Source organism: Caenorhabditis elegans, chromosome I (assembly GCF_000002985.6).
Source record: "Caenorhabditis elegans chromosome I".
Lineage (NCBI taxonomy): Eukaryota > Metazoa > Nematoda > Chromadorea > Rhabditida > Rhabditidae > Caenorhabditis > Caenorhabditis elegans.
Genome location: NC_003279.8, coordinates 10,102,397 through 10,122,364, shown reverse-complemented (window position 1 = coordinate 10,122,364; position 19,968 = coordinate 10,102,397). Strand labels below are relative to the sequence as shown.

Sequence of the window (19,968 nt, the reverse complement as noted above, 5' to 3'; positions counted from 1 at the left end):
CATATTTTCACCTTGAAAATAGATATACCTTCAGAAACAAATCTTTAGAAAACAAAAAACCTAACTGAAACTATTAAAAATTCGCTGAAAACGTGTAAAAACCGAAAATATTGACTAACGAGAGCAAAAATCGACAAGAAAAAAAGCTGCTACGCAAAGCGTTGCGTGCGCGTCGCGTGTCAGTAAATTCGCTCCACTGCGAATTTAAAAACAGAAAATGGCAAATTATGCAATTAATTGCAATTTTTAATGGATTTTTCAGGTGGAAATCTAAATGAAATGAACGATGAAATTATTGCGATCACTCAATTATGGAACTCTATGCAAACTATCGACTTCAGCGCAATCCTTGAAAAAATCTTCCCGACTTCTCAAAAAGCAACCGAAGAATAAGATCTCTCTGACACCAAAATTTTTGGACAATGTTAGAGAATGGCCGAAGATCTTTGAAGCAGAAATCGAAGCGCAATTTGAAAAAGTAAAAATCTGAATCGGGATCAAAAATATATTATATTTTCAGCTTGATGAGATGATCCGGAACAAAGTAGGATGGAGAGTGATCGAAGAACGTGGGCTCTGCGTTGGGAATCTGATCGTGACTTCAAAATATTACGATTCATATTGTGGAGAGGTAATTACCCTATCTGGTGACGCAATTTTAAGAACGAGATGGCTTAAAGCAGGAACTCCAGTATTGTTGAACAAACTGAATGAAGATGGTCATTTGCAAAAAGTGTCCGATGGGCATGTCGTTGATTGTACTGCTGGAATCGTGAAAGTATGCGCTTACGACGATAAAAATGTGGATTTCTCAACACTCAATTACATTCTCACTCCATCAACAAACAGCGGAGCTCTAAAATTTCTTCAAAGTGTAATTAAGTATGGTGGCTACCGTATACCAGACTTGAAAATATGTATTCAATTTTTCAGGAATCCATCATCATTATCCAGTGATAGTGTCCATTTAGTCAATCTCGCCTATCGATCAATTCCAATGCCCTCTATTCATGGTATTTTCAAAGAAGTTGAATTCTCCTCAATTAAAAGTTTTCAGACAGAAAAATTGGAAATCTTCCGGAAACACTCAATCCAAGTCAGGTAGCAGCAGTTTCAGCAGCAATGAACACACAAAGAAATCTATTATGTATTCAAGGACCACCAGGAACTGGAAAAACTCGTGTGATTGCTGAAATTGTTCATCAACTGATGAAAAAGAAAAAGAAAGTTTTGGTTTGTGCCCCAACACACGTTGCTGTACGGAATGCAATGGATGCAACCACGGGAAGAATGATTGAAGAAATGCCTGAAGAGAAAGCCGAACAGCGTAAGAATTTGTAATTTTTTTTTTCAAATATCTATACTTTCACAAGAATATCCTTGAAAAAGTTAAATTTAACTTCTGTAAAGCCAATATTTAATTGTATGTTGTTTCAGAACTGTGCCTCCTCGCAAACACGAAAGATGAGTTTCAAAACCACAAATCCGCTTCAAAGTTAGAAGAAATCAAAAAGCAACTTGTAAGTGAGTGTTAATCATCCCTATCCTCAATAATTTTAATTTTCAGTCAACAATGAGTACATCCGATCCTCTCTATAAAAAGATGTCATATGAATACTATTTAATTCGAAATTCTATTTTTCGAAGTATCTTCTATCCAAAACTTGCTGTTTTCTCAACATTGGGAACATCTTCAATTCAAAAACTACCGGAGTATCATTGGAATGCAGATGTCATGATTGTTGATGAAGCTGCACAATGTACGGAACCTGCGACTTGGGTGCCAGTATTAACCACACCATCTTGTAAGAAACTCATTCTTGTTGGAGATCAGAAACAGTTGCCTGCCGTTGTTTTATCAGACAAGTGAGTTTTCAAAAATGTCTAGTTGAGTTTGAGGATATCCAAAAATTATTTCAGAGCGATGAAAGGCAACTTCAAGCTTTCCCTGATGGAGAAGCTTGCCGAAGAGTTTTCTTCTAATAATATCAATATTCTACTCAATGAGCAATACCGCATGAACAAAAAGATTATGAATTGGTCGAACGAAGTATTTTATGAAAATCAACTGACAGCACATTCAACCGTTTCTGACATCACTCTACGAGATATTTGTCCAAATCTTCCGGAAGATCACGTATTAAATAATCCGATTATGATGATTAATATGGAAAATGTTAAAGATAGATCCCACGAAGAATTCGAATCACATTCATTCACAAACACTGACGAATTGAATTTGGTAACAGAATATGTCAATCGATTGGTAGTTGACTTGGGAATTAATCCAAAGGCAATCGCTGTAATTTCACCGTATTATGCTCAGGTATCAACTAATCTTCTAATATTCAAGTATTTACAGTGTTTTAGATCGAAAAACTACGACGATCTATCCCCTTCCGAGTCGATGTCAATACAGTTGACGCATTCCAAGGTCACGAACGTCAAGTGGTCATTTTCTGTCTTGTCAGAGATAATGATGAAGGTGGGAAGAAAAATTGTGACGATCTAGTTACTTGAAATTTTCAGGCCAAATTGGATTCTTGAATGAAACTCGCCGATTGAATGTTGCAGTTACTCGAGCAAGAAGACAATTTGTTTTGATTGGAAATGGACGAATGATGAAAGGAAATAAACATCTTTTAAAACTCTACAAGTATGGGTTTTCTTGAATATTTCTGGAACTAATGAATACATATTTTCAGACACCTTCAATCGGAAAAAGTCATCTTCGGACCGTCAATTCTCGAAACCTTCAACGATCTTGAGGAAGCTGCTCTACCAAGATCGGATAAATTTTGATTTTTGGTTGAGCTTAGGTTTTTAGATGATAGTATTCAGTTTCTAACGGATATTCACTTCATGTAACTATTATTGATTTCATATTTTTATGTTTTTGATCTAAAATTGATTAGCGTCTTGATATTTTATGAAACAAATTGATACTGAATTTGAGAAATAAGTAGGAGAGAAGAAGATAGAATCTGATAACAAGACAAACAAAAAGGGCCAATTTTGGCAAAGTTTTGTTTCCGTCGATTTCCTTTTTTGACATGAATCACCGTATTGTTCTTATTTTCTATTGTATTTTTTCGACATTTTCCATATCCCAAGCTGTTTTAAAATGCTATACAGGTTATTCAATTATGAAAGGTAATAAATATAATTTTGGAAGTAATTTTTAATATACTACAGTTTAGGAAGCACAATTGGTACTGAAACAAAAGAATGTGGTAAAGAAACTGACTTTTGTTATAATGGAACTGCCGATATCTCCAGTTTCAGCAAATTTCAAAAAGCTGGGTGTAATACAGTTATTTGTCAGGTAAAGTAGAAAAATCATGAAAAAGAAAATTACAGAATTTTTAGAAGGTGATTTCGGTTTCTTAGGCTTCTTACTTGAGGCTTCCGGTTTCATAACTCGATATGTTTTAGAATAGATATCACCCAATCGCGAAATTTCCTGATTTTTCAGCCAAATTTCCGTATCCGGTCTCGCCACGAATGAAACATATTAAAATTTTATCTGCGCGAGAATGTATTTATGCACCTTTAAAAAAGTACAGTAACCCACCCCTCCAGTTTTTATCATCGGTCACCGAGATTTCGATGTATTATTTTTTAAATTGAATTGTAGTTTCAATTTAGTTTCTCAACCAAAAAATATATAATCGAGAGAAAAATACCTGGAAAACCAGGAAAAATTCGAAATGGGTTACTGTAATTCTTAAAGGTGCACATGATTTTGCGCGACGTCGATCTGAAAATATTTTGCTCGTGGTAGGACATATTACAGTACTTTTATTGAAACGAAGTAGAATTGAGCACCTGGGTAATAGGTTCTTCCAAAACGTTAAGCAATCATTTGAAAATTAGTTTTTTTCAACGGGATCTAATTCAAAAAAAAATGTAGAAAATTGTCTGAAACCTACCTGAAATGCCTAATCTTAAAATTACAGTTTCACGCAAATAAATGTTTCGAGCAAAATGTTTCTGGACAGTTGCTAACTTTTTGCTGTTGTAATACAGATGATTTGTGCAATGGTGGAGCTGTTACGGTAAGATCATGTTTTTTTAATTGATGATGTAATGTGAAATTATCAAAATCGAATATTGTATTTCCAATTCTAGTTGGAAGATATGTTTTATTTCAGGATTCTGGATCTCTATTCGATCGTGGATTATCAGTTCTGAAAGGACTTGTATCTGCTGGAAAGAAATAAGAACAACCCTTGAAACCCATTTTATTTACACGACACAAACACGAATAAATTGATTTTCTTCATTCATCCTCTGAGCATATCCAAAAAGTCCTTTGCTCTCTGCTTCGTTTTCTCGAAGAAACTCATGTTCTGAAAATGGAAATTTTTTGAGAGTCGATATATAAAAGACTTGAAAAAGACTTACTGTCAATTTGGAGTTACATAAATCTCCAGTATTACAGCAACAAAATTGAATTTGAGTTCCGCCAATCGACTGGGTCATGCATTTGTTACGAGCCAACTGAAAGTTTTTTGATGTTACTTGTGATTGAACAAGATTACTCACAATACACCTGGTCGATGAGCATCCACCTTTTTTCACATTATTCAGAGATGTTAAGTCAGCTGTCATATTATAGCAGTAATCATTTGGTGACGGACATGTTTCTTTTGAAGTTCCTGGAAGTGACTCATGAAATGAATTGAGTTTAGATTGATTTGGCTGAGTAGCGACTAGACAGTCCATTCGGGTGAGGTGTGGCCTATTTTGAACACAAATTTACGGTAACCGTTTTTGACACAAGTATTTCTCGTAAAAGCTAAATATGAGCAAAATATTTAAAAAAAAATAAATTGCCCCAGTGCTTCCGGGTACGGTATTTAGCTTATCGTACTTTGCACCAAAAATTTCAATTTTTTGCAAGCGGATAATAGTTAAATTCAGCAATAAATTTTTAGCTTTCTCACTTCACTTTCTATTATTTTCTGTGGAAGTTTTCAGTCAATACTCAAAAAAACACTGTTTTCTTCATTTGCTTCGAAATACTAGGGAAACCCAGATTTTGTTCAATAGCACCAATTCAATTTCATAATAAAAATTTTAAAAAAAATCATACCAACTGATTGAGCTTTCAAATAAGTGAATCCTGTATAGCATTCCAATGAAAATACAGTAACCAGCAACGACAGAAATATCAGGAAACGACAGGAAATCATATCAATCACTGCAAATGTAAATGAATAAAATTTTTAAATGTATTTATTGTAAAATGAATGGGAGAAACGGTGAATGCCAGTGATTCATAACCACTTGACACAACACAAAAGTGATAAACCGAGGGAACATGATACACAGAGAAACGAGAAAATTACTGTGTCTACTAGTCTGGGTCTCGAAGCGAAAGGGAAATATAGTGAAGGAAAGAAACGGTGTTCAAGGGCAAATCTCAGAAAGTTCAGAGATCGTATGTATCACTTAAATAGTCTATTTGAAGATAATTGATTGATTAAATTCACTCGTGAAAAGGGAATGTTCAAGTTGAAAATAGTTCCGTTTACTTTTCAAATTGAGAGAGAAAAAACCTCTCGAGATGCGTCGTTTTATTTACTTTGCAACTCAAAAATTCTATTGAAACTGCACATTGTGAACTTGATCATAGTCAAGCTATTTAAATTCGGTTCAGATTGGTTTAGCGGCTCTGAAAACAAGATAGCTAAATATTCATAACAATAGTAACACAACATTCCGATTGTATATCGTGACAGTTTTGTGCTCTTTTCAAAAACCAACGAAAAAATTCAAAAGAGTTCATATGAATTGATACTTCAAACATTCAAAGTTCTTTTGAGCGACATGACAGCTGTCGGGGATGTGACGTTCGTTTGATTCTCCGCACTCGGAAGCTTTGTCAGTTCAAGTTTCGATGGTTCTTTGGAAACCTTGACTTCTTTTGTTTCCTTCGACTCCTTTGATTCCTTACTGGGCACAACTGGTGGAGCAGGCGGAGCTGGAGGGTGAACAATTGGCGCTTTCAACGAAAATCTGATCTCATGCCGTAGAATTGCGGCAGCATACTGTTTACCAGAAGTACTATCATTTTTCCTGAAACACACTCTAAATCAATTATTCAGAAATTTCAAACAAACTGAGCAGTTTTGTAATCGTCGAGAGTGATCACTTGTGAGACGAGAAGCCCATTGGAAAGTGTGCATTTTGGCCTGAAATTATGAAAATAATCAATGGATACCTTAGGATTAACTCACGTGAAAATGAGATCGAAAAATGGATGAGAAAGAAGTTTTGGACCATGAAGCCTCTCGCGTGGACGATAACGAAGTATTGCACCGAGGAAGTCAGCCCATTCTTGGTTCTCAGTTCCAAGAACCTGAAATAATTGGTTTGGAACTAGAATTAAAAAATGTTTGCTTACCTCTTTCAATCCAATAACTTTAACAGCTGATTGTTGGTCAATCATACTCGAAACTTTCATGTAGTCCAGATCTCTGGCCGATGGAAGTCCGATAGCTTGAACAATTAGTTTCAGCATAATTTTTATGGACGCTCCAGGAAATAAGACTTTCCCTTTCATCATTTCTCCAACACAACATCCAGCACTCCAAACATCAACCATCCAATAGTATTCTTTAGCGTCCAGAAGCAACTCAGGCGGTCTGTAGAATCGTGTCACTTGATACGATGTCGAACTACTGCCACGTAGCACAACCTTCGCACTTCCAAAATCGGCAATTTTCAGAGTTCCTTTGTCAACATCAACAAGTATATTGACTGGTTTGATGTCACGATGAACTATCATATGCTGAAATGGAAAGAAAGTTATAAAAGATTGTTGTGCAGACGGAAAATTGCACAAAAGACTGCCGATATGGCGAGGGCAGGTGAAGAGGCGAATAGGAGGCGCCCCGTCCCGCCTTACCGATTGCAACTTACCGCTTGCAAGTACCGTATCCCTTCAAACAACTGCCACGTGTAAAGTTTCATATCAACTTCCGCGAGACGGGTCTTCTTCAGAATATTTTGCAATGTGTACGGCATGAACCCGAAGACATACGACTCGCAAAACTAAATTTCTAAATTTTGAAATTAGTTAAAAAATTCAATTACAAACCGAGTGTTTCATCTCCAATCCCTCTCCACTTGTGGTGTTCCGTGAGAATGCAAACAGCATCTGAACTATATTTTTATGCGGTTTCCTGCGTAATCCAGATAAGAAAAGTAGCTCGAAGTTTCGGTACGGAGTTTCTAAAAATAGATTGTGGTAAAAATTTTTTCAGACATTTTAACTCATTACTTGGCCAAGTCTTCTTTATTGCAATTTCCTGTTCTGTCCCGGGAGATAAAATTGTTCCTCTGAAAATAAGCGATTGAAATAGCCTCAGATTCACAGTCAAATACCTGTACACATTACTGAAAACTCCCCTCGCATGAAGTCTTAGATTCGCCATTTGCATGCCTACACGCTGTTGAGAGGGAAGTTCATATGCAATCTGAAAATTTCAGTGAAAGCTGAAACTTTTTTATGGTAGAATAAACTCACTTGAAATACAATTCCTTTATTTTCATCCTCGTTCATTTTTCTTATTATTTCCAAACGATTATCCAAAATAAATTCAAATCTGAACTTTTTTCTCTCTTCGGATTATTTTGACGTATTATTTTTAAAGAAATTTCACGTTGAATTTTTCAGTGTTTTCCTACTATACAGAATTCGAGCAATTTTTAAAAATTCCATACCTTTTCCTACCGTACTTCTTTAGTTTGACTACAGTAAACAGGTAGTTACTCTAGACTGACATTATTTATGATTTGCCCAAAGGTTTCTTAATGATTTTTACTAAAACTACAAATACTACAAATATTATAAGCTGTGAACATCCGTAGGTACAAAACCAAAATGCTTTTAAGGCATCCGCAAATTGCCTGAAAAGCGAACGAGCCGATTGATAACTTTTAGTGATAAATAAGGCGACACTGTGATGAACTAAGCGCGCCTTCCAGGCAAGCAGGCAGGCATTTTTGTACATATGAAATCTTGCAATATGGATCAAGTTGTTTTTTTTAATTATGAAATTATTTTTTAACTTCGTGAACTAGAATTTACGCGATTTATTATTTATCCCCCCCTCCTCCCTGTTCAATAAAAAATTTATTTCAAATTTTAATAACATGAGTTTGCATCCGGAGCAAATTCATAATGCAATAAACTGCTGTAAGTTAAACGTGTAGTTGTCTGACATAACATGACTCTTTCAGTGTGTCTTGCTGCCACGGCTACCGTCGCTGGAGCAATGATATCAATGGGATGCACAACTGGGCAACGATCCAACTCAAGAAACAGCAGAAAAAGCTCGAGATCGAACAAGTCGAAAAGATCGCAACGAAGCAAGCGTCGAAGTGCTCAACGGAAGAAGTCGAGTTCGAGACGGAAGAAGAAGTTGAGAAAGGAAAAGAGCAGAAAAAGTCAGAGAAGTAAAAGAAAGAAGCGTGAGAGTGAACGACGTAAAAAGGAACGGTCGAAGAGAATTGCAAGATCTAAAAAATCGATTAAAAGGGATCGAGAGAGGGACAGTGACAGCTCAAGAATCAAGAAAAGTGGATCTAAAAGGAATTTGGAGAAGAGTAATAGAGATGATTCTAAACGAAAGATTTCAAAAGATAAAAATAGTCGTCGTAGTTCTCAAGAGAAAAGTCATAAGTACTCTGAACCACTTTTCATTCCGCCAGTTGATTATGATGATAGAGATCGGTCACTGAAAAAGAAGAAGAGTGTTAGAGACAATAATGAAGAAGGATCAAGACGTTCTAGCTCAAGAGATAAATCAAAAGATATGAAAGAAAAATCGCAGCAAAGCAAGAAGGATAGTTCCAGAAAGAGCAAGAAGCAGCAAAAGTCTGAAAAGAAGAAGAGTGCTGAGCAAGACAATCGTTCTGATCCTGAGGATGATCGCGAAGCTGAAGCCCCGGTTAATAGTTCGAAGAGCAATAGAAAGAAAAGATCAACAGATGAGAAAGTTAGAGAATTGGAGAAGAAGAAGGAGAGCAAAAGAGGATCAAAACGTGAAAGCTCGAAAGACAAGAAAGTCAAAAAGAATGAAGAAGTGCCGAGTAAGAAGTCAAGTAAGATGAGTAAGAGAAGCAAAAGATCGACTGATGAGAATTTGGAAACAGCAAAAAGTAGCCGAATCCTGAAAGACAGTGAACCAAAAAGCTCTCGTTCAAGTGTAACATCGCAGAAAATTGACTCAAGTCGTGGAATGAGCAAATTGAGAGCAGATGCACTCAAGAGAATGGAGCCTAAGCTATTGGTGGTAAGCCAAATTCTAGTAATAAAGTTTCAATTGAATCAGATTATTTCAGTCTCCAAATGCAAATTCAGACCGTTTCCAGTGCAATGAGAAAGGTTGTCAAAAGGGTCAATGTTCGAGTGAAGCACGTTATGCTCAAAATGTCAGACGCTCTGCTTCTCAAAAATCATTGAGAGCGCCAAAGGAGAACAAATTGAAGGATGGGTCGGCAAAGGTGAGACTATTGTGATTGCTGAGTTTCCGTGGAAGGCATGCATGGTTTCAGGTGTACGTGCCTGCCTACCACCTATTTTCTGCGTTACAGTTAGTATTTACACGCACATTCCCATAGAGTTCTTCAGGGAACTATAAAACCCACATTTTTCAGACACCTAAAGTTTCATCCACAACAACGCCACCCGTTGACACCATGAGAACACCAACACAAGAGCCTCGATCAATCTACATTGAAACTGGGAAATCGACATATGGAGAAGCGTCGAAGACTTCGGGAAATAATGCAAGATCCGTTTACTTAGCGGATCCAGTTTCTGCTCCTAAGGCATATTCTGTAACTCCACAGAAGTCTACGAAAACTCCTTCGGAGAGAAAGTCGGAGAAAAACTTGGAGAAAAAGGCATCGAAAAAATCAATCAAGGTTTAATTAAAATGTTCGACTCCTCGATATCTATATGTCATATTTTCAGTCATCAAGATCTGGAATTCAGCAACGCGAAGTCACAAAAACGTCATCGAAACATTCTTCAAAACATTCGAAGGCCCCATCATCAAAGAAATCTTCAAAGAAATCGTCAAAGAAAGAGCAAAAATCACGTGCATTGTCAAACAGTTCTTCAAAGAAATCTGTTGGAAGTCATAGAAACAAGTCGAATCGATAGATTCAACGAATTTCTACAAAATCCTTCTTTCTTCACTGTCTCCTATTGTTATGAAACAAGCTCAACTGATTCAGAATCCGAATAAAATCTACAAGTTGTTCCAGTTTTTATGTTTTCTTTACAAAAAAATCTAGCGTATAAATGTACGTAGAAATATGGTTACTTGCTATTTTAAAGGCGTTTAATGGGTGTGAGGCGGGCGGGCGTATGCTTCTACACCAAACATCTTGCCTTACTTCTCTAATCCTTTTATTTTAATAATATTAAAGTTGAATCATTTATTTTATAAACATTTTATACAACAACAGGTAATTGAAAAAACCAAAGAATTCAACAATTAGATTTCAGTAGATCAGCATTATCAATTTTCAGTTTTTCCAATTTCCTTTCCATCTGTTTTTTCATCATATTTTGTTTTCGAATCTTTGCTTCTTCTTCATCATTATCTTCAGGATTCAGCTCATTTCTGATTTGACCACGGAGTGTGTTGAATTCCTGAAATTTTAAAATACAGATATGAAACCCTGGCCTCCTAGAAGGCATTTTTAGGGCGAGAGGCGGAGGACTACCTAGCAAAAAATAATTTTGAACTTACATTGACAGCAGAGCTAAGATTTTTCTGCATGTTACTCATGTATTCGTTGATTTTCTTTTCAGTTAACCAACTAGATTTTCGTTTCTCTGTAACTAAATTCCATAGATCAGATTCACATTGAACATCCTCCGACAGAATCTTCCATGCTTTATTTTCAGATTTCAATTGATCCAATGTATTCTTCATTTCATCAAGTTTTCTTTTCGAATCTTCATTTTCATATTCTCTTCTAAACCGAAGAACATTTCCATGAATCGTATTATTTTTGGAATCTTCTTTAATACTTTCCAAATCTTTATACAATTTTTCTTGTTTTTTCTTCAAATGTTCCGTAAATCGAATCGTATCTCTTTTCCGTGTCACAGCCTTGAATTTATCTTTCAACTCATCCAAACTCATATTCAAATGCTCTCCATAATCAGAAATTCTCGTTTTTCTCCATTTAATTTCTTCATTCATATCCTCATTTCTTTTCTTCAACTTTGAGCATTTATCACTGAAATACTTTTCAATGCGGATATCTCTTTCAGGACTCTCCAGGAAAAAAATTGAATCGGAATTATCAATTCTTTTGACAACCATTTTTTTAATTGATGGCAATGAATCTGAAAAAAAAACAATGGGTGTAATTGGGAAAGGATCTCAGAAAAAGAAAAACAAAAATACAATAAAAAGTAAAAAAGGTTGTTCCAAGCCGAACTCAACATGAATGAATGAATGGATTGTTGTTCTGCAAATAGAAGAATTGATGATGATGACGTGGCAAACAGATGTGTTCTTCCAGTAGTTGACCTAGCGTTCTTCCAGTAGTTGACCTAGCGTTCTTCCAGATTAATCTATCGATGGGTGCGACAATTAGGAAAGAATCAAGTAAATTCAATCGATACCAGTCAGAGTTGTTTTTGGAAATTTAATTGTTGCGGGAGTTCAATTGTTTTTTTTCTAATAAGTTCAAATCAAAATTCTACCGAGAGAATGCCCATATTTGAACGATTATTTATACTTTTTACTAATTAGTTTTGCAGATCTATTCTATTCTATTTTGATAGCTCATATCCCGCTCATTCAAACTATAGTGTTTTCAAACAATAGATAGATGCGGAATACATGTTTTGTAGGTTTATAGTTTTTTGATAAGACCAATGATCTGCCAAAATTGGCCAATTTTTGAGATTAATAAAATAAGTACCATTGTCTTTTTAAATATTTCTAACTTGCTGTATGGCAATAATAGAGAGTTGCCTTTTTAGGCAAGCCAGTAATAATCGTTTTAGATAAATTGGAAATCTTTTACGTCATTTAAATAAGTAACTGTATGGAAAAGAACCTGAATATAAATTTAAATTCTCAGCCATAAGGACTAGAAACTTCCGAAAATTTGATGATTTGGAGTTTCGAACCTGCTCAATATATTTAATAAATCTTGTAGATTTGGGTCAGATGAGATTTGGTTTCCCCACAAGAACACTATTAAGTTCACTGTCAATGTCAGTTTTCTTTCTTTCAGTCTCTTTACCCCTTTACGTGTCTGTAATTTCGCACTACCTTTTCTTATGCTCTTCACCGAAAACTGGGAAAAGGCTGGGCTCTATATATCTCTTTTACTGTATCTTCTTGTTGTGAACAATGGTGTGCTCATTCTCTGTGTGCACCTGTTATCTTCCAGGAAGATCGAGGTCAGTCTCTGAAATCAATTTTAGACGTAAGTCTAGAACATATGTGGCAGTTGTCTTCTTTTGCTATTTTACGTGTAGTCTTCGAATATCTCATTTATTGTTTTTTTATTAAATGGACTATATTTAGGTTATATTCGTGTAAATTTTCTAAAATGTAATTTTTTTAAACTGATTTCAATAGCACACCACCTTTGAGTAACTTCTGAAAATGTACTGAAAATTGTTTTGCATTTATAAATTGTTCAATCCAATCAGAAATATTCAATATCGATAGGGGTTTTCAAATGTTTTATATAAGATTTTCTCAGCACAAACTCTGGGTCTCACTTCTTTATTAACACTTTTTAAAATTGAGTTTTATGCAGGTTTTCTCCAAGAAACTCTCCACACGACTTGGAACGTATTTTATGAACAATCGATCGATTTACAATTCGGTTTGTAGTTTTCTTTGGTTCCTCAGCATTGACCAATTTCCCATCTGTACGATGTGGTCTTGAGCGCTTTTTTGTAGGAAAACTCAGGTCAAATGTCAGAACTCTTCCCGTGCACACCATCTTGTTAGAGCTCGAGCATAATACATTAACACATGTATCATACAGTTGAGTTGTTAATGGTTGTGTATTGTACCACTTCTAGTACATGATTATTAGCATCTGTAACATTTCTGAGAATTTTCTGATTTATTCTGATTTTAGTTTATGTTTGTTCTAACACGTTACTTAACCGTCGCTCTTGTTTTTGAAGGCAAATATTTTAAACCTATAAGATCTCCTAAGAGGAAACATCTTCCAAGTTCCTCAGTAGTTCTATTTCAGATATGATAAGACTTTTTGAAAGATAAGATAATTAAACGCCGAAATAATTTTGATTTCCCACTAGGCACTAATCAATATTTTGGATACATCAAAATATGTACACTCACACCTGTTCATTATTTTATGGTCCAGGTGTCTGTAGTGTGACAATGTAGACCACGACAAAATGTTAAGAACCATCAGACGATACACCTGCATTACGTCTGTTTGGCTGAGAATTGATTTTATTTCCAACTATTCTTTGTCTCTCTCTCTCTCTCTCTCTTATTTCTTTTAAAAACTCAATTTTTTAAAACTAAATAATTTTTACTTTTTTTTCAGGAATCTCAAGGCTCAAAGCTCCAAAAATGAGTTCAAACGGATCCGATAGAGTTGAGGCTATCTCAGGAATGAAATCTGGAAACAGTAAGAAAGCAATCTTGAAGAGCGAGACGTATAATGCGAGGATTGCTCGAGACAATCTCACGAAAGAAGTTGCATCATTGAGAAAAACAATGGGAGTTCAATCAAACGACGATGCAGAAAAGTTGAGCCTGATCAAGAAGATCAATGAAATGGAAAAAGAATCAGAGAACTTGTTGACTCCAGGAGATGAAACAATTGAAGAACTCATTGTTAACATCAGTTGGCTAGAGACTGAACTGGAAGGACGAAAGGCTGAATCAATTCACAAAGAAACGATTTGTCTGAGAGCAGAAAACAAGCATAGGTTGCAACTCCAGGAAGTAGAAAAAGAGATGAAGAAGATGGAGATGGAAATCAAGTTCTATCAAAATGAAAATTTCTCATTGAGAAGAATGATGATGGAAACAACACTTCCAGAGCAGCAGCCAGCATTGAAAGAGTTGTTCAAAATGACATTGAAACTGGATACTTTGGAGAACAATTTCTACGAATCAAGAAAATCGATTAATACGAAACTGATCAATTACATGGAGGTGAGCACGCTACTGTTAACATTTTTCTGTGCCAAACATTTATTAGAAACGATTTTGTGCACGCACCTTTAAGACTATTGTAGAACAAAAAACATTGGGATCTATACGCAAATTCTCTACAGTAATCTTAAAGGCGCACAAACAAAAAACCTCCTTTTTAAACAAATGCGTCTCCCCTGAAACTGCACTTTTTAAAAAATTAATTTAATAAAATTAATTTTCAGGAATGCAAACTTCTGCAAGAATTGAAAGATGAGATGCTCACCCAAAAAGGATTTCTCCATTCAATCGCCAAAAAGAAACAAACTGAAGATGACACCGTAAACGATATGCTTGGAAAAATGAAGATTTGATTGCTGGAGCAGCAAGAAGGTGTACGGTGCAGGAGTTTCAAAAATTATAACAATTCTTCAAACAAAAAACCTAACAAAAAAAATTAAAAAATCCAAAAACTCAAAAAAATCTCTATTGCTTCTCTTCCTTTTCCCTCATTCAAAATTTGAGTCTTGTAACTTTTTTGTAAACTCTCAATTTCCATCCACCAATTTCTCGTTCCCTGCCAGCAACGTCCATGAGTTAGAGTGGAGGTATATCATGAAATCTTTGAACCAAAGAGTTCATCATAAGCTCTACCAACGAATAACTCGGATGCCTGGTGACAGGAACGATAAACCCATGTGAATGTGAGTCTTGAGCCTAACTTCTACTTTTTAATTTTTCTCATAAATTTTATCTTCTTATCAATGCATTAAATATATTTTTTCTTGTTTCTGTGTTTTATCAAGTTGAAATAATGAATCTTTTACTTTTTATTTTTCGTTTAGTTACAGAAATAGGTTTGTGAGGACTGATCATGTAAATAAGTTTATTAATTACACAAGAATACGGTACCTGGTCTCGAAGCGACCGACGATTTTTATGAATGAGTACTGTATCTTGTAATTCTCGATGTTGTGCAATGTTCTTCGAATTTATTTTTTGTTTTCAACACATTTTTAGATGCATTTTTTAGTTCAACAATGAATGAAGGTTCAAAAATGAGAAAAATACGGACAAGGCTTCGAGGCTACTGTACTCTTCAAAGGTGCATATTGTTTTCGCAGCTCTCCATTGAAAATATTTCGATCGTGTCCAGACCGTATTTTTGCGTCATACGTCTCCAAATTTTGAATTATGACGGGAATTGAGCCATATTATAAGGAAAATCGTTAGAAAAAATTACACTACTTTCTCAAAGTTTGCATTTTTAATCGGGTCTATAATTAGATTATTGGATTGCCTAATAATGTGTAATAATGAAATATCAATACGCAATTTCCGAATGATGAATGTGTGATAGTTTGTGCATGGAATGCGTAATAAGTTGCCTTCTTCTTTTTCAAGAAGAAGCTCTTCTCATCTATTTCTCTTAAGTGTGTCAGCCATCTGCTGAAATACCACACAAAAACCAAAGAAAACAACTGCGTCGAAAAACGTCGAACATTTCCTCGTTTTTTTTCAGACTTTTTCTATCACTTATCCATTTAGCGTCGACAAAAACTGAAAGGCTGAGAAAATTTGTTTGTGAGGGTGGTAGCCAAAAGAAGAATAAAGAATTCTCTAGAGATTTTAATTTTGAACAATTTTTCTACATTTTTATTGCATTTTTATTTATCCACTTCGGAAATCTCGTTTTTTAAATCTCCTTGTTCATGTCAATCATTTTTATTGTTCAGTATACTTGCTTTCATACGTCACAATTACTATGACCATTGGCTCTTTTTTATTTCTGGCTGTGCGATTTTTATTAATGTAAAACTTGAAATTTCGACGTTTTGGTTTCCATAAATCTTCGTTTCCGTGTGGCCACTGCAGTTGCGCCCCATGGAGAACTCCGCACACTTTTGAATATTTTGTCGTTCTTTTTCAATTTTTCAGTTTTTTTCTTTTTATTTTCTTTTCATTTTCAATAGTTTTCATTTTTCACTGTTCCTCGATAAAAATTAGGATTTCTTTTAAGCGTGCTCCGTTTTTCGATGTATTTTTCATATCCTAAAGCGAAAATTGTCCATTGTTTTCGAAAAATTGAGCTTTTCAAATAATTTTCGAACATTAATCCGGTCGTTTCTGAAAATATTGTTATATGCTCTCATTAAAATTGGCATATTTTCGTTAACTCAATAATTTCCCACGAATTTCTTCATTTATGCTTTCCGATTTCTAGGAAAACCGATAAATTTTAAGTTTTTTCTCTAAAATCATCATAAAATATACTTTTGTCGACGATTTTCTTCATTCCTGTGAGATTTTCGGTTAAATTACTTATCCTGCGCTGACTAATCCCGAAAATTTTATTTTTGAAGTTCGTTACAAATTATTTCCAAAGAAAATTGTCTGAATTAATTCTGATGCATCACGCTTCGTCATGAGCAATCAAATTCAGGAAGCGAATAATTATTTTTTATTGAAAAAAAAATTGAGAAAAAATTTTCATCGGCTCGTCTCTCATTGCATCCATTCTTCTCAGAACGTGTGATCAATCTGTCGGTCGTTTTGTGTACGTGTGATACTTTCGTGCCGAGATCCCTCATGATGTTACACAACAACGTTTTGAAGAGGAAGACAGCAAAAACGGTGCAAAAAAGAAAAGGAAAGGAAAGCTCTCTGATGAAAAGAGAGAGAGAAAGATTCTATGTTCTTTCCGTTTCTCTTTTGAACTCTCGTGTTGTTTTCTCTTATCCGTATGTTCATCAGCCACTGCAACAGAAGCCACCACTTACCCCTCATCTAGTAGATTTTTCATTGTTTAGTGGAAATCCTCAAAAACTGTTTAAAAATCAATTTTGACTCATCTAAAAGCAGACTAAAAGTTAATTTTTCTAATATGTAAGCTTTAAGATCCAAGATTTTCTTCCTATTTTTATTTCAAATACACATTTATTCGAGATAATAGTACAATAATTTTCCGCTTCGCTGTATACTCCCCGCCACCTCCCGGCATTTTTTATGAGTCACCTCCATTTTCTACTTTTTCAATTTTTTGTGCACTCTCCTCCCTTCGACCACTTTTTTGTTTCGATTCGATTCGTCTGACAGCACCGGAAAAATCAACAAAATGCTTTCTGAAAATATTGATTCGACTGTCGCCTCAGACATGAAAAGGTACCATACCTTATCGTTTTGTTGTCTCCCTTTCAGTTTTTCAGTTTACGACGCTTTTCTCTTATCAATTCGTTTCGATTGCTTTCTCCTTCATTGTAAATTTCGAAATTATTATACCGACGAGTCTGTTAAGTGCAGTTCTGTGAAATTTTTAAAGATAATGAAACTTTTTACAGTTGCACTCTTTACTTCTCTCTGATGATCTCGCGAGAAAATTATTTTTAATCGTTTGATCCTTTTTTTAATTCTAAATCTAGTTCTGCTTGCAACACACATCCGATTTTAACTTTCCTCGTGGTGGTAAATTTGTCAAAAATCAAAAGTAGATGTTTATTTGCGAAGCCTGTCGATTGTTTGCTCAATACTTCAAAAACTAACTGAGCCACGGCAGCTAACCTTTTATTCATTTTGATCCAGAAATATTGTAAATCTCGAAATTTTATTTCTGAATTAACATTTGTTCTATGAAATTCCGGCGTAGATCTAGATGTTCAGTGCTTGGAATTTCAATCGTTCCAAAGATCTTTGGGCAATCTGCGTCTCTCTTTTTTAACAAAATTCTTTCTTTCCAGCAACTCTTACAGTGTCTCGTGGCTTTCTTCTTATGTCTATGTCTCTCTCGTTCCCGCCCTCTAACCTCCCTTCAACACCTCGTTTTTTTTATTCTCCCGCGTGCGCGATTCTGAGGGTTGAGAGACTTATGGATGGAGAGAGTAAAGGAAAATTTCAGGTCTCTAGTTCTCTCTGTCTCCAGGTCTTTTTCACGTAGATCCCACGTATCTCGTCTTCAGAACGTTTCTCTCCAAATGACTGTCGAATTTCTGTGTCGTCTCGGCGCCTCACACACGCTTTTTACCACCATTCCCGCCTGTTTCCCTCTTCATTTTTTTTTTGGTAGATTGTTCGTCACGCTGTTTTGATTATCACAAAAAGAAGCGTGTTTTTCATTGGATTCCCTCTTTTTATTACCGTTACTCACTAAGAAAAATTCAGAAAAATCCAGTTCAAGAATCTAGAAAACCAACGTTACTGGTTTGATGAAAGGGTTATTCAGAAATTTTAAGCGGCGAGAAACATACTTTTTGGTGCATACTGGTAACTTTTTCCAAAATTGAAGTTTCCTAAATGCATTGCTGCAAAAAATCCAAAATATAACTAAATTCTAATTTCCGAAAAACATAAGAAAAAACAACAAAAAAATCTGAAAAACTTTCACTGCACTGATTTCTCCGACACGAAAGGTCATAAAAATCCCATCATATGAGGGAGAAATCTGTGTCCTTTTTCTTTTTTTTCTCACTCCCGATGATTCGACCCAGTATATATAATCTTTTGTTGTTTATATATGAAACTCGACACAAAGTACATGCCGCCACTGCCGATTCAACTGAGTGAAGCGCCAAAAACTGAAGGTCACCGGAATTGGCAACAATGAATCTCGTTGTTGCTGAAATGTAATCGAGAGAGAATTTGTTCGACCTGTCCTGTCTTCTTTTTTATTGTGAATTCTTGGAAACCAATTCAATCATAAGGGGGAAGAGTGTAGCAGAGAAAAAAGTATGTGTAACATGATGCCCAGGGAGAAATTTGGAAATGCGGGAAATTCCAAAATACCACCAACATCGCCAAGCCATCACCATCACACAATCCTAAAGTTCGCATTTTCTCCCTCTCCAATAAGAGATCGAATGCGGTAACCAGTTTCATGTGAGGGTGTGTGTGACCAATTTTGGCATGATAACGAGACCTGGTAATTGGGTGACTGTCACTTCAAGCCGACGTCAATCATGTAGACGGTCAGTCATGATGATCGGACAACAATAGAAAGAAAGATTCGCGGCAAAGTTTCCCGCGCTTCTCAAGTTTTTTGTTTTTTTTTTTTGAAATGCAACTTTTGAAAAGTCTAAATTCATTTGTATGATTCCGCCCAATAATTCTTAATGCTCTAGAAAATCAAAAATGACACCAAAAAACAAGTTTAAAATTTTTTTTATTGCCATTCAAAATTTCGAAAAAATTCCTAAAGCCTGTTAAAATATTCAATTTCGTCAACAGTTTCACGTGGCAGCGGTTGGAAATTGATTTTCAAAAAATTGAACTTTTATTCTGCTCATTTTTTTCGTTTTTCCATTTGAGGTATATTTTGAGTACTCAAATTTAGTAATTTTGTGTACCTATCGACTGAAAAAATCCCCGAATCACTAATACGACCGAAAAATTCAAAAAGAATGATAAAAATATTAATTTCCAGCCTAGAAGTTGGCTAAATCGATTTTTTTCACTGGAACAAGAACTGTTTTGTTTTTTTTTGAAATTTCAATATTTTTGAAATACTTTTTCATGTCTCATTTAAAAATTCCGTATATTTCTGCCATTTTAAGTATTCTAGAGAGCAATTAAAATTTTGTTAATAGGTTTTTTATTTCAAATTTGCTTTCTTCCGTAGAAACAAATCTGAGAAAGAACTTTCGCATGTCAACTGAAACCAACCATTACAACACACAATAATCTATAAATATCAGTGCTCATGGAGCCCGTGAAACATTTGTCGTGTCGCATGCAATACGAATCGAAATCACCTTTTCTCTTTCTGTTTCCCATTTCATTTTCTCAATTTTCA

General features: G+C 35.2%; 7 protein-coding genes and 2 non-coding genes across 12 annotated transcripts; 4 read left to right on the top strand and 5 right to left on the bottom strand.

Annotated features, from left to right (window-relative positions):
- The first annotated feature begins 193 nt into the window (after window positions 1–193).
- Y106G6D.5 (Helicase ATP-binding domain-containing protein) lies at window positions 194–3,178 on the top strand. 4 transcript variants are annotated; one of them, NR_132563.1, is made up of 13 exons: window positions 287–478; window positions 521–631; window positions 681–882; window positions 934–1,013; window positions 1,058–1,101; window positions 1,157–1,327; window positions 1,438–1,524; window positions 1,568–1,866; window positions 1,921–2,137; window positions 2,184–2,326; window positions 2,371–2,485; window positions 2,530–2,656; window positions 2,706–2,802. NR_132563.1 is itself a non-coding variant. In NM_001383712.1 (11 exons), exons 2-11 carry the CDS (start codon window positions 550–552, stop codon window positions 2,800–2,802), a joined length of 1,758 nt encoding a protein of 585 aa, NP_001370940.1. In that variant the 5' UTR covers window positions 261–478; window positions 521–549; the 3' UTR covers window positions 2,803–3,174. The 4 variants fall into 4 exon arrangements, 2 of the variants coding, with proteins under 2 accessions (NP_001300390.1, NP_001370940.1); NR_132564.1 differs by lacking the exon at window positions 287–478 and having other exon boundaries at window positions 550–631; window positions 1,438–1,520; NM_001383712.1 differs by having other exon boundaries at window positions 261–478; window positions 684–882; window positions 1,058–1,327; ... (1 more) ...; window positions 1,921–2,326; window positions 2,706–3,174.
- On the top strand, window positions 3,047–4,284 carry Y106G6D.6 (Activin_recp domain-containing protein). The gene is made up of 4 exons (NM_060268.9): window positions 3,047–3,153; window positions 3,201–3,325; window positions 3,960–4,058; window positions 4,155–4,284. The coding sequence occupies exons 1-4, from the start codon at window positions 3,054–3,056 to the stop codon at window positions 4,221–4,223; spliced, it is 393 nt and encodes a 130-aa protein (NP_492669.2). The 5' UTR covers window positions 3,047–3,053; the 3' UTR covers window positions 4,224–4,284.
- Y106G6D.8 (Activin_recp domain-containing protein) lies at window positions 4,231–5,206 on the bottom strand. Its single transcript, NM_001026535.5, has 4 exons — window positions 5,099–5,206; window positions 4,549–4,661; window positions 4,408–4,503; window positions 4,231–4,352 (listed from the first exon to the last, which is right to left on the bottom strand). Exons 1-4 carry the CDS (start codon window positions 5,196–5,198, stop codon window positions 4,287–4,289), a joined length of 375 nt encoding a protein of 124 aa, NP_001021706.1. The 5' UTR covers window positions 5,199–5,206; the 3' UTR covers window positions 4,231–4,286.
- A 34-nt stretch (window positions 5,207–5,240) lies between these two features.
- On the bottom strand, window positions 5,241–9,175 carry Y106G6D.4 (Protein kinase domain-containing protein). The gene is made up of 9 exons (NM_060267.3): window positions 7,538–9,175; window positions 7,396–7,487; window positions 7,292–7,350; window positions 7,109–7,242; window positions 6,931–7,062; window positions 6,413–6,799; window positions 6,246–6,367; window positions 6,129–6,200; window positions 5,241–6,084 (listed from the first exon to the last, which is right to left on the bottom strand). Exons 1-9 carry the CDS (start codon window positions 7,571–7,573, stop codon window positions 5,808–5,810), a joined length of 1,311 nt encoding a protein of 436 aa, NP_492668.2. The 5' UTR covers window positions 7,574–9,175; the 3' UTR covers window positions 5,241–5,807.
- Y106G6D.3 (Myb-like protein X) lies at window positions 8,109–10,282 on the top strand. Its single transcript, NM_060266.6, has 5 exons — window positions 8,109–8,209; window positions 8,254–9,308; window positions 9,358–9,519; window positions 9,673–9,942; window positions 9,992–10,282. Exons 1-5 carry the CDS (start codon window positions 8,167–8,169, stop codon window positions 10,181–10,183), a joined length of 1,722 nt encoding a protein of 573 aa, NP_492667.2. The 5' UTR covers window positions 8,109–8,166; the 3' UTR covers window positions 10,184–10,282.
- Window positions 10,283–10,448: 166 nt separating this feature from the next.
- Y106G6D.2 (Pre-mRNA-splicing factor SYF2) lies at window positions 10,449–11,383 on the bottom strand. The gene is made up of 2 exons (NM_060265.2): window positions 10,779–11,383; window positions 10,449–10,678 (listed from the first exon to the last, which is right to left on the bottom strand). Exons 1-2 carry the CDS (start codon window positions 11,358–11,360, stop codon window positions 10,514–10,516), a joined length of 747 nt encoding a protein of 248 aa, NP_492666.1. The 5' UTR covers window positions 11,361–11,383; the 3' UTR covers window positions 10,449–10,513.
- A 2,203-nt stretch (window positions 11,384–13,586) lies between these two features.
- Window positions 13,587–15,016, top strand: Y106G6D.1 (Coiled-coil domain-containing protein 69). Its single transcript, NM_001381191.2, has 2 exons — window positions 13,587–14,207; window positions 14,432–15,016. The coding sequence occupies exons 1-2, from the start codon at window positions 13,617–13,619 to the stop codon at window positions 14,558–14,560; spliced, it is 720 nt and encodes a 239-aa protein (NP_001366653.1). The 5' UTR covers window positions 13,587–13,616; the 3' UTR covers window positions 14,561–15,016.
- Window positions 15,017–18,738: 3,722 nt separating this feature from the next.
- Window positions 18,739–18,827, bottom strand: B0379.13. The gene has a single exon (NR_101613.1). It is a non-coding gene; the product is annotated as a small nucleolar RNA B0379.13 (small nucleolar RNA).
- Window positions 18,828–19,011: 184 nt separating this feature from the next.
- On the bottom strand, window positions 19,012–19,155 carry B0379.10. The gene has a single exon (NR_050481.1). It is a non-coding gene; the product is annotated as an Unclassified non-coding RNA B0379.10 (non-coding RNA).
- Window positions 19,156–19,968: the final 813 nt, after the last annotated feature.